The sequence below is a fragment of the Ornithorhynchus anatinus genome, chromosome 2 (assembly GCF_004115215.2).
Source record: "Ornithorhynchus anatinus isolate Pmale09 chromosome 2, mOrnAna1.pri.v4, whole genome shotgun sequence".
Lineage (NCBI taxonomy): Eukaryota > Metazoa > Chordata > Mammalia > Monotremata > Ornithorhynchidae > Ornithorhynchus > Ornithorhynchus anatinus.
The window spans coordinates 37,576,963-37,589,316 of record NC_041729.1 but is presented as its reverse complement, the minus strand read 5'-3'; the positions used below and the strand labels follow the sequence as shown (position 1 = coordinate 37,589,316).

Here is a 12,354-nt window from a genome sequence, read left to right as displayed (position 1 = left end):
AAAACCGGCCCTAGTTAAAGTCATATTGCACTAATGAAGGACTGTTTCCTAGAAGTCTATCCTGAATGCATACATGGGCATGACCAGCCTTGTTGGTTTTGCCCAGGGTTTGGAAGAACTAATTCTTTCCAAGAAATACACCTAGTTTTGCCATAATGCATAATTACACACACGAGTTAGATAGAACATTGTTAGGGAATTGGGAATGTTCATCCAACAAACCACGTAAATCAGTTTGGATACAGCATCCTGAAGCATCAGAATAATAATAATGGTATTTGTAAAGTGCTTACTATGTGCCAGGCACTGTACTAAGCGCTGGAGAAACAGGTGAGTCCTACAGTGTGAGTTTTCACATTGGCGATTTGAAAGAATGTAACCCCCAAGTTATAGGAGACTGAGTAGAAGAAGCAACATGCCCTAGTGAAGCATGAGTAACTTGCTCAGGGTCACACAGGAAACGAGTGGCGGAGCTGGAATTAGAACCCAGCTCCTTCTGACTCCCAGGCCCGTAGTCTATCCACTTGGCCGAGTTGCTTCCCACTGACACTAAAACAATTAAACTAGGAGGAAAAAGAGAATGGGGAAAATTTAAAATGTAGATAAGTAAAGCTCAAAGAGTAGAAAATGCAAGTCTGTATGTTCAAAAGAGCTACTATGGGTGGTTATGAGTGCATAAAGTGTGGAGGTGGCACAAACGTGTTGAGAAAGCAGTTACAAGGAGATGGTCTGGAGAGAAGCTGGAAAAGAGAATGTAGATGTGGGGGCTTGAGTACAGTGAAGAGGCAAAGATGGCCCTTGGTTAAGTTTGTGATCCTGTCAACAAAAGAGCAAGGCCATCAGGTGTTAGAGAGGGGGGAGATGAGACTGGAGACTTCAGTGGGGTGTTAAGGGTCTGGGAGAGTCAGTGGGGGCCGGTGGCAAGGAAGTCAGTGAGGGAGGAAGGGACGATGTACAGATGAAATGGCAAAGTTAGAGTATGAGAGGATAAATCTGTAATGGCAGAGGTCAGCGTGGTTTGGGATTTCTGCTTAGAACACCCAGATGTAGCGGTGCAGGAATGAAGAAAGTGGGACATGGGGATGATCCAGGACTAGGGGGTTGGCAGGATAAGAACAACCGAGATACAGGGGGAAAGGGAGTTAGGTATTAATGGACAGACAGGGCATAGTTGTCGGTGATTCCTCTCACCCACAAATCCCTCCAAAACCACTGAATCGTGAAGGGGGTCCCTACCTAACAAAATTATTCCTTTGCCTTTTTGAAAATTATCTTGTAGGAATTTGGGGACTAGATCAGATGTTTTCTTAAGGTTTCCTCCATTTTTATGATCCTATAGTTCACGTGGACTAAACACTTCCTCCTGCCCAGGAAATACAGAGCTTCCTTAAGAACCTGAATCTCAGAAAGAACTCACTGCAAGGGAGACCTACCTCTCTAGAGCAGCAGCAATCCCAATGCATTCAGATAAACAGTTGTAAATCGCGTGACAGGACTGCCTTGCTGTGGGGATAACATCAGGAGGCAGCTGTGGCCTAATGGAAAGAACATGGGACTTGGGGGTTGGGATCCAGGTTCTATGAAAAGCAGCATGGCATAGTGGATAGAGCACGGGCCCGGGAGTAAGAAGGTCATGGGGTCTAATCCTGGCTCTGCCACTTGTCTCAAATGGGGATTGAGACCGTCACCCCCACAAGGGACAGGGACTATGTCCAACCCGATTTGCTTGTATCCACCTCATCACTTAGCAAATACCATAGTTACTTAATTAGTCCCAAATTTGCCAATAGCCTGCTCTGTGACTTTGGTCAGATCCCCTAACGTCTTTGGGCCTCACTTTCCCCATTTGTAAAATGAGGATTATTCATTCAAATGAATTTATTGAGTGCTTACTGTGTACAGAGCAGTGTACAATATAACAAAAAACAGACACATTCCCTGCCCACAATGAGTTTACAATCTAGAGTAGATAGATACAATTCCTGCCCTCAACGAGTTTACAAGAAATAGCATGGCCTAGTGGATAAGCCTGGGAATCAGAAGGACCTGGGTTCTAATCCTGGCTCCACCATGTTTCTGCTGTGTGACCTTGGGCAACTCACTTTACTTCTCCGGGCCTCAGTTACCTCATCTGTAAAATGGGGATTGATACTATGAGCCCCATATGGGACATGAACTATGTCCACCCTGATTACTTTGTACCTACTCCAGTGCTTAGTACAGTGCCTGGCACATAATAAGCACTTGACATATACCATAAAATAGCAATAATAAAAAAATACTAGATAGTTTACTTTGCTGGCTGCCTGGGGCCAGTCCTAGTCACCATCAGAAACAGAAAGGGTGATGAGACTTACCCGAGTGATCCAGTCAGGCCCGGGCCAGCCCATCGTCTGACGATGTCCAGTCTGCCCTGCTCCCTCTGTCCCCCTCTCCCCCAACTCCCTACACACACCTAGAAACTTATAATAATAATAATAATTATGGTACTATGTGTTCTAAGCGCTGAAATAGATACTAGCAAATCAAGTTGGACATAGTCCCTGTCCCACATGGGGCTGACACTCTTAATCACTATTTTACAGATGAGGGAACTGAGGCCCAGAGAAGTGAAGTGACTTGACCAAGGTCACACAGCAGACATGTAGCGGAGTCAGGATTAGAACCCAGACCCTTCTGACACCCAGGCCCTTGCTCTATCCATTATGTCATTCTGCTTGTCACAACTTGCTCTCCCTGTCTCGTAGACAGTGAGCCCCATGAGGTACAGAGACTGGATTTGTTCTGGTTTTCTTGCATCTATCTCCAGTGCTTAGCATATACATAGTAAATCTTACTAAATAACAGTCACACATGGCTGGTCCCAGCTTTCTGTTTAAAACAATTCTGAACTACTTCATTCTCTGTATCCTGGAAGCCACCAAAGTGATTGAATCCCACCAGACTCAGCTGTTTGTAGTCAAGTTTATAACAATAACAAAATGAGAGGAACACATTGTGATTTTCTTGTGTCCTACGTTGTAAGCATTTTTGCTAATAAAGTGATATGACTCTAAAGTGTTCCAGAATTCTATTCAGAATAATCAAATGTTATCTATTAAGTTTCCTCATAGAATCATGGGCCATGGATCATTTAGTACATCCCCCTATCTTTAATATAAACTGAGTGGAGCTAATCCCAGGGAGAATGGCATTTATCCTACTGAGTCATTGCTTATATTTAATGGGCAAAATAAAGTGGAAAATTGAAGCAGCTATCTAGATCAGTTAGACCCAAACACTGTCCCAGAGGAAGAACAGAACTGTTTTTGTTTGCCTTGTCCTACATTGATCAAGTTCACCAAATAATTATTCAACTTTCATCTTTATCAACAGTAGTCTCTGAGTCAAGCACTGTACTAGCTGCTTTGGGAATATACAAAAGAAATATAACAGGGTTCCTGCCCTCAAGCAGTCTAGGAGGGGTAAAGGTTAAGGAGAAGAACTACTGGATTAACAGATATTCCACTCCGGAAACCTCACCCTCCCACATTGAGCCTGAGAGGCATTAATTCCATCCAGGGCCAGCTGGAGACATTTTGGTGCCCTGAGCAAGAGGACACAATGCAGAGATATTAGAACAAAGAAGAGGACAAGGAAACAAAGAAGCAAGAACCATAAGTAGGGGAGGAAAGAGTCACCCCTAGCAGAATGGTTTGTCTCTATGATAGAGCAGGTCCTCGCTTCTGGCTCTAACACTCCAAGCTTTATCTGGGCAGAAGGAAGATGAAGGAGAGGACCTCCAGTAGCAGGTGGGAGACCTACCAGTTAAGACCCTTCCTCTGGACTGAGAAATACCATTTACCAGGACCACCAAACAGCTGTGTCAATAGAAGCAGCATGGCCCAGGGGATAGGGCAAGGGCCTGGGAGTCAGAAAAACATGGGTTCTCATCCCAGCTCCACCACTTGTCTGCTGTGTGACCTCAAGCAAGTCACTTAACTTCTCTGTGCCTCAGTTACCTCATGTAAAGTCTGGATTAAGACTGTGAGCCCCATGTGGGACATTGACTGTGACCAAACTGATAAGTTTGTATCCACCCTAGTACTTAGTTCAGTGCCTGGCACATAGTAAATGCTTAACAAATACCATACAAAATGAGCTACTTTGTTTATGGTGGGTGAGTAAGGAGGCTGAAGATAGAAGCAAGGAGCTCTGCTGGTCAGGGGGACGATGAGGTCCTGGAAACAACCACTCCTTTTAACTGCTGACCCTGGGTGCCTGCCCACTTTGCCTGTGCCTAAAATCAACTCCATCTTATTGTATTTAAAGCCCTGCTGTTGCCTCAGCTCTGATCTGGAAATCAAGAGATCTGAGTTCCAGTCCCGGTTCTGCCTTAGGTATGCCATTAATGGCGAAGGTTTATGACTGAAGAATCAACTTGGACTTTCAGTGAGGTGGCCCGACCGAGCAGGAATCCTGAAAAACAGCTCGGAAATATAGGCAGCAAAGACTGAGCGGAGTGGCAGGCTACCAAAGCGACCCGCTTCTAGGTCATGGAGCCAAAGAACAGCATCAGCACTAAGCTGACAGTCACCTTGGCTGCAAATGGGACCTGCAAGTGAAAAAAAAAAACAACCCTTCACATACACCTCGCAACCCTTGCCCACTAATCACTTGTGGTACTCATGCCCCAACCAGGGATATGATGGGCAGGGAGGAGGTTCATCTGTCATTCTTGACTGGAAACTCCATCAGATGAGTGATCCCAGTCAGTAGAGAGCCTTGAAACCAATAGCATCATCATGAACATCATCAACACCAAGTTATTGAGTGTCCACAGTGTGCAGAACACTGTTTTAGGCATTTGTGGAACACTCAGAAGAAACCAAAGACGTGATCCCTGCCTTCAAGGAGGGAAAGACAAGCAAAGGGGTTTTTGTTTTGTCCAGGAAGCAATGGGTAGCCTGAGAATCATTTGTGACTCTATAGACCAGAACTGAGTCTTGAGTCAACAGGTCAACTCCCACTTTCCAAACGAGTCATTCTGACCCAAGATGTGAGGAAGTTTATCTAGTTTTGCCTGTGATGACTCTTAGTCCACACAGGATGCGGTCAGCAACCCCTTGGAATTGCCCATCAGAGGATCAACTTACACTGTCTTTGAATCCTCCGCAGTTATATCTTCGACCTTTTTCTAGTCAAGCTATATAAAGCTAGCTCTGACCTCATCCTGTTCGTGTCCACCCCTTCCCCCCATTCTCAGCATTCCATGGCTTTCAGAGCCCTGAACTCACCCCTCCCAGTCCCTCAGTTCTCCCCCAACCCACTGGCCCCCATACCATTCCAAATCCACCCCATTTCCTTTTCTGCCGCTCTAATGTAACACACTTCACTGCTACGCAGACCTCACTGCTCTGGGCCCTTCACATCCTGGCCCCTGTGGCCATGAAATCAGCGGGCCAAAAAGGAGGCCGGTTGACACGGGCTGGTGGTGGGGCAGAAAGAGGAGAGCAGATGACGGCAGGGAAGGAAGGAGGGGTGGAAAGCGTCTCGAACCTTTGAAACAAAGTGATTCTGATGTGGAGCGCGGTCATTCATCTGCAGCAAACTTTGGAGCCAGATGGAAGTGGCCTCGGGCCGAAGTAGTCATTTCCTTATCTTAAACCACACACGCCTCAACAGCCTAAATAAATTTGATAAAGGGCCCTTTTACGATAATAATTGCCCAACCCTGTACTAAACTTATTTAGAGCACACATAAATACTCAGTGGAAAAGTTTATTTTTTACAGGCCTTTTAACTCCCGAGAGACAGTTTAGGGGCTTCCTTCAAAAAGCTCCTCATTCCAAATTTTACCTAAATAATGTGCTTTATTTAGGAGACTACGAAAGAGTAACCTTTGAAAAAGTTTGTGTGTGGCCAAATTTTTCAGGTCTCCCCAGATCTGGCTGGCTCCACGGAGTCCGTAGGTATAGCCGGCCGCGCCTCAAAGTTTCTGACACCCTTAATGCCTACCCGTTCTGTACGTAGCTCACCACTCTTGAATGGGAAGCAGACTCCATAACCTCTGCAGGTAATAATAATGATAGCAACAACGATTATTATTATAACAGTGGTATTTGTCATTTAAGCCAAGAAGATTTTGCATTCGATTAAGCATCTTCTTTCTTTCAGGAGTCTCTCATCTCCCTCCCTCTCTGCTTTCCTCTCTCCCTTCCTTCCCCTATAAAAGTGAGGGACAGGTTCTCCTCCAGGCTCCAGTGACCTCTCCTCCCCCTGAGAGAAGGCGGAAAGGTAGAGAAGGCACCACGCGGGTCCTAAGGTGAAAGAGGGGTTAGGCATGCAGACGTCTGACTTTACCTTGCATATTTTGTCTTTTGAAAATCCAGGAGTCTGCACGTGAACATCTTGGCAGTTCCATCAGAATTCAGCTTCGGTCCAAGAGAAGAAGGAAACTTGGAGAGAGAGAGAGAGAAAGGCAAAGACAAAGGGCGACAGGGAGGGAGGGAGAGAGATGAAGGAAAGAGCCAGAGAAGGAAGCAGCTTGAAATTCAGAAGCAGCTTGAAATGCAGAAGCAGCAGGTTCAATCCCAGGCGCGGAGAGAAGCGAGGAAAGAGAAGAAAGGGCAACGGTGGGGTCCGGTGCTTGGGGAGCCTGCCTCGAGCTCGGGGATCTGGACAAAACTTCATTCGCTCCGGCCCCAGCTCGTGCCTCAGTTTCCAAGATCGACCTCGGAGCGGTCACGAGGGGAAAGAAAGGAAGAGAGTGGAGGGTCGGGGAGGGGGGAGGCGGAGAGAAAACCAGAGAGCAGCAGGGAGGGCGCAGAGGCCCCGGCGCAAAGCCCCAAGCAGATGGTGAGAGAAGAGGAGGGACCTAGCGGGGGGGGCGGGAGGGGAGGGAGGAGCTGGACCCCATCGCCTTGGCCGCGGGGGGAGGGGGCTGGCCGCGCATTTAATTGCCCTGGCTTACATTTCCAGGATGCCCCCGGGCTCTGATCCCCCGCGACCTCGTCCCGGCCCGGAGGGCTGGGACGGCCGGTCCTTCCTGCCCTCGCCCTGGCCCACGCCCACAGCCGGACAAAGCCCGTTCGTCCGCCCACCCGCCCCTGCCCAGCCCGGCCCCCCCCCAACCGGGCTCACCTCCTCCGCCGCCCCGGGGGGCGGCCTGGGTGGCCGTGCCAGGGTTTGGGCTGTGCCCCCGTGGAGTCGGGGGGGGAGTGTGGATGTGCGTGGGGGAGAGCGAGGGGCTGTGTTTCGGCGGTGTGCAGCCGGCAGCTGTGCCAGGCCCCGAAGGGATGGCAGATCGATGCAACAGTTAGCAGCCCCGGCCTTGATTTGGCAACAAAAGGATGCGAAAATCGCGCGGGAGGGTCGGGGCCATCCCGGGGCCCACGTCCTACCTCTGACCTGGAACGCCCTCCCTCCTCCCATCCGCCAAACTAGCTCTCTTCCCCCCTTGAAAGCCCTCCTGAGAGCTCACCTCCTCCAGGAGGCCTTCCCAGATTGAACCCTCCCTTTCCCTCTGCCCCTCCTCCTTCCCTCTGCTCTTCCCCCTTAATAATAAAGATGGCATTTCTTAAGCGCTTACTAAATCCAAAGCACTGTTCTCCCCACAGCACTTGTGTACATATTTATTGCTCTATTTGTTTTATTAATGATGTGCATTTATCTATGATTCTATTTCTCCGTTTTGATGGTAGTGATGCTGGGCTACTTGTTTTGCTTTGTTGTCTGTCTCCCCCTTCTACACTGTGAGCCCGTTGTTGGGTAAGGATCGTCTCTATCTGTCGCCGGATTGTACTTTCCAAGCGCTTAGTACGGTGCTCTGTACATAGTAAGAGCTCAATAAATACGATTGAACGAATGAGTGATCCCGAAGAAAGCCTCTCCCTTCTACCTAGCGAAATGACGGTGCTTGTCAGCAGTGTGACTGTGGGCAAGTCACTTCACCTCTCTGTGCCTCAGTTACCTCATCTGTAAAATGGGGATGAAGACTGTGAGCCTCATGTGGGACAACTTGACTATCGTGCGTCTACCCCAGCGCTTAGAACAGTGCTATGTACATAGAAAGCGCTTAACAAATACCAACATTATTATTATTATCAATATGGTATTTGTTAGGCACTTACTTTGTGCCAGGCACTGTAATTAATTAATTAATTAATGATGGTATTTGTTAAGTTCTTACAATGTGCCAAGCACTGTTCTAAGCGCTGGGGTAGATACACGGTAATCAGATTGTCCCACATGGGGCTCACAGTCTCCGTCCCCATTTGACAGATGAGAGAACTGAAGCACAGAAAAGTGAAGCGACTTGGCCAAGGTCCACAGCCGACAAGTGGCGGAGGCAGGATTAGAACCCACATCCTCTGACTCCTAAGCCCGGGCTCTTGCTACTAGGCCATGATGTACTATGCGCTGGGGTGGATATGAGCAAATCGGGTTGGACCCAGTCCCTGTCATTCATTCATTCATTCAATCGTATTTACTGAGCGCTTACTGGGGGCAGAGCACTGTGCTAAGCACTTGGGAATTGTAATTCAGCAACAGAGACAGACCCTGCTCTCAATGGGCTCACAGTCTAGAAGGAGGGAGGGCTCATGGTCTTAGTTCCCATTTTACAGATGAGGTAACTGAGGCACAGAGAAGACAAATGACTTGCCCAAGGCCACGCAGCAGACAAGTGATAGAGCCAGGATCTGGCTCCCTGCGATATTGTGAAAGGCCCTTCCAGGCCATCACACTGACATGTGCTAATAATAATTCTAATAATTGTGGTATTTATTCATTCATTAATATTTATTGAGCACTTACTGTATGCAAAGAACTGTACTAAGCACTTGGCAAAGTATAATACAGCAATAAAGAGTGACCATCCCTGCCCACAACAAGTTCACAGTCTAGAGGACTGTTAAGTGCTTATTAAGCCCTTACTGTGAACCAGGCACTGTAATAAACGCTGGGATAGATGGAGGCGAATCGAGTCCCTGTCCCACCTGGGGCTCACAGTCTCAATCCCCATTTTACAGATGAGGTAACTGAGGCACAGAGAAGTGAAGGGACTCCCCCAGCAGGCAAGTGGCGGAGCCGGGATTAGAACGCATGACCGTCTGACTCCCAGGTCCATGCTCTATCCATTAGGCCATGCTGCTTCTCTAGTGTGTTCTCCTTACATTACCCTTCAGCTTCACCAGCTCAGTTCCTGAGGCACCACCAGTGGGATAGCAATCTCTCAAGTCTTCTTTCTTAGCGAAGCAGCGTGACTTGGTGGAAAGAGCGTGGGTTCTAATCCCGGCTCCGCCACTCGCCCGCTGTGTGACCTTGGGCAAGTCACTGAACTTCTCTGTGCCTCAGTTACCTCAGCTATAAAATAGGGATTAAGACTGTGAGCCCCACGTGGGACAACCTGATTACCTTGTATCCACCCCACGCTTAGAACAGTGGTTGGCACATAGTGTTTAACAAATACCATTATTATTATTATTCAAAAAGACTCGAATGGGCCCCTAGAGGAACCCGATCCTGCTGCTCGGGAGAACCGGCCCGGATTGCCCTTCCGAATCTGGAGGTGTTCGGGGGAATGAGAACCTCTGGGAACCCTGGAGCAGGCTGTAGGATCATGAAATTGAAGGTGGGGGGGACCCCAATCTGACAGGGGCGGTAAGCTTTGGGAGGTCAAAACTGGGTCCTCTCTCCTCCCTGCTCACTTTATTAATTGAGAACAAAATATTTTCTCACTTCACTCTTCTATCACCAACCTATTCACTGTACCGCTCTCTTGCCCCCGAGCCCTCACCCACGTCCTGCCTCTGGCCTGGAACTCTTTTCCCTTCATAGTCAACAGACATTCTCCCCACCTTCAAAGCCCTCTTTAAATCACATCTCCTCCCAGAGACCTTCTCCCACTAAGCCCTCATTTCCCCTATTCCCTCTCCCTTCTGGGTCATCCTTGCATTTGGGTTTGTAAATTTTATTCACCCCTCCACACTCAACTTACATATCTGTAATTTATTTTAATGTCTGCCTTCCCATCTAGACTCTGAGCTCCTTGTGAGAAGGGAGCGTGCCTATCAGCTCTATTATATTGTACTCTCCCAAGTGCTTCTTAGTAAAGTGCTTCTTAGGGAAACCGCGTGTTCCAGTAGAAAGAGCACAGGCCTGGAAGTCAGAGGATGTGGGTTCTAATCCCGGCTCTGCCACGTGTCTGCTGTGTGACCTTTGGCATGTCACTTCACTTCTCAGTGCCTCAGTTACCTCATCTGTAAAATAGGTATTAAGACTGTGAGCCCCTTGTGTGACAGGGACTGGGTCTCACCTGATTACCTTGTATTTCCCCCAGCACTTAGAACAGTGCTTGGCACATAGTAAGCCCTTAACAAAATATCACAATTATTATTTTATAGTGCCGTACACAGAATAAGTGCTCAATAAATGCAATTAATTCTTCCTTTTAACCATGAAAGACCACCCTCATTCACTCCTGAGTATGTGTTGGTTTATGTGGCTTAATGGATAGAGCACAAGACTGGGAATCAGAGACCTAAGTTCTGATCCAGGCTCTGCCACTTGCCTGCTGTGTGATCTTCAGCAAGTTACTTAAATTCTCTGTCCTTCAGATTCCTCATCTGTATAATGGGGATCAAATACCTCTTCCCCTCCTCTTTAGGCTGTGAGCCCCATGTAGGACAAGGATTGTGTTCAACCTGATTAATCCTGTATCTACCCCAGGGCTTGGCCTATAATAAGAGTTTAACAAATGCTGTTATTATTATTACTTGGTGACCACGAGGAGAATCAATTCTGCAACTGACATTTGCTGAGGGAGGTTCACCTGCTTGGCAGAGGCCAGGCGACTGTGATCTAACAAAGATTATGTTACATTTTTAGAGTGATCAGCTTTTAAAGTACAAATGTGAATTATGCATGCCAGCTTGGGCAACAATATTATGGGGATCTCAAAGAAATCACTGGAAACAAATCTTTCCCCTTCTCATTATCCCATTGTCCTCTTGCCACAAGACTTCATCTCCTTGCACTAATGTACACAAAGCCCTTGATGAGATTCTGTTAGTAATGAGCCCTGTTCCTCCTCAATAAAGGATGTCTAGTCACTCTGGCAGCTTCCCTGAGGTGTTAAAGTGGTATAAAAAATTGGGAGCCTTTTCCGGTTCCTATTAAAAAAAAAAGACAAAAAACAACCTTTTCCGTGGGTATTTGAGGGAAGGAAGGAGAAGGGAAAGATGGAATGGCAGTGAGCTCATCTTTTTCTCAAATCCCCAGGACCAAATTGTGTTTCAAAAAAAAAGAAAGAGTAGAACCAGGCATAGTAGAACCCACATGTTGCCCAGACCAATGACTCTGATATGTGGGCTATACTAGACTCCGGGTTTTCTGTCCCCGAGATCCCATTTAAACTATGCTTCCGTATCCTCGGGACTTGCAGCTCACCTGCCACTAAATTGCAATAATGAATTTGGAAGATGCTTTTCAAGACAGATTCCGGGGAGAAAAGCGCTAGATCTCAAGTTTTAATCCCCCATGTCTGCTTGGAAAGTTGGAAACCCAAAGGTGAAAGGCCAACATACCCACTCGGCAGGCTCATCTCCTGGTGACGTCTTGTCCCAGTTTTTGTAGATCTCTGCTATTTGTCTCAGCATTATCGGTAGGGATGCTGGCTGCAATCAGCAGGTAGAATGGTCCTGGGGTTGTTTCACGAAAAAGCCTGATAAAAGACGTGGAACTTCACCAGAGATCTCCGTTTTCCTTTCTTTTCATTCAACATAGAATTCTGATTGTCTTCGGGGAAGAGGCAGGGCAGATGTAGGCAGTATGCTGGATGCCTGCTGAGAGATACACACCTGAAATGAAACTCGAGCATGAAAATAGATTGCGTTCTGGGAGCAAACGAAGTTGAATGAAAAATAAGTTACTATTTTTAAAACCAGAATCCAGTTGTTATAGCAACTGAGGGCCTCGAATTCATGCTGCAGAATGAAGACCAGACTGTTTTTCTGAGCATCCTTCAGTGCCACTGTTGGAGGCAGAATCCTGGTCTGGATGAACGACCGTTCTGATCCAGTAGGGCACTGCTTTTGTTCTTCTGTTCTTTGTATTTTATCTTGGCGAGACAGTCACACCCTAGTAAGTTACTTCAAGGGCTGGGACTTGAAATGGCTGCTGCCACCCATATCCCCGCAGGCAGCTAAGTTGCTGGGTCAGATCCAGGCTGAGTAGTATCTTTCCCTAAATATTTTTACTCAGAGGCATTTCCTCTGCAGGACTTTCACCTCCCCTGACTTCCATTTTCTGTTACCTACCAATTTTTCTCCACGCCCATCAACATCTTCGAAAGGTTCACCATTTCCTTCCAGC

The 12,354-nt window shown here is 47.4% G+C and overlaps 1 protein-coding gene across 4 annotated transcripts in view; it reads right to left on the bottom strand.

The window, feature by feature from the left end:
* The window catches only part of MMD2 (monocyte to macrophage differentiation associated 2), a 58,157-nt gene extending 46,339 nt beyond the window's left edge, over nt 1–11,818 (bottom strand). The window contains exons 1-2 of one of the 4 annotated variants that reach the window (XR_003757015.2): nt 11,568–11,816; nt 6,343–6,437 (exon numbers count right to left, since the gene is read on the bottom strand). Coding sequence is in view for 3 of the 4 variants with exons in the window: in XM_029058689.2 (XP_028914522.1) it covers nt 6,343–6,437; nt 11,568–11,639 (167 nt within the window). In the remaining variant the exon portion in view is untranslated. Of the gene's footprint in view, nt 1–6,342; nt 6,438–11,567 lie in introns of all 4 variants that reach the window. The other 3 variants (XM_029058689.2, XM_029058688.2, XM_029058692.2) reach the window with 3 other exon arrangements.
* Between the last annotated feature and the right edge of the window lie 536 nt (nt 11,819–12,354).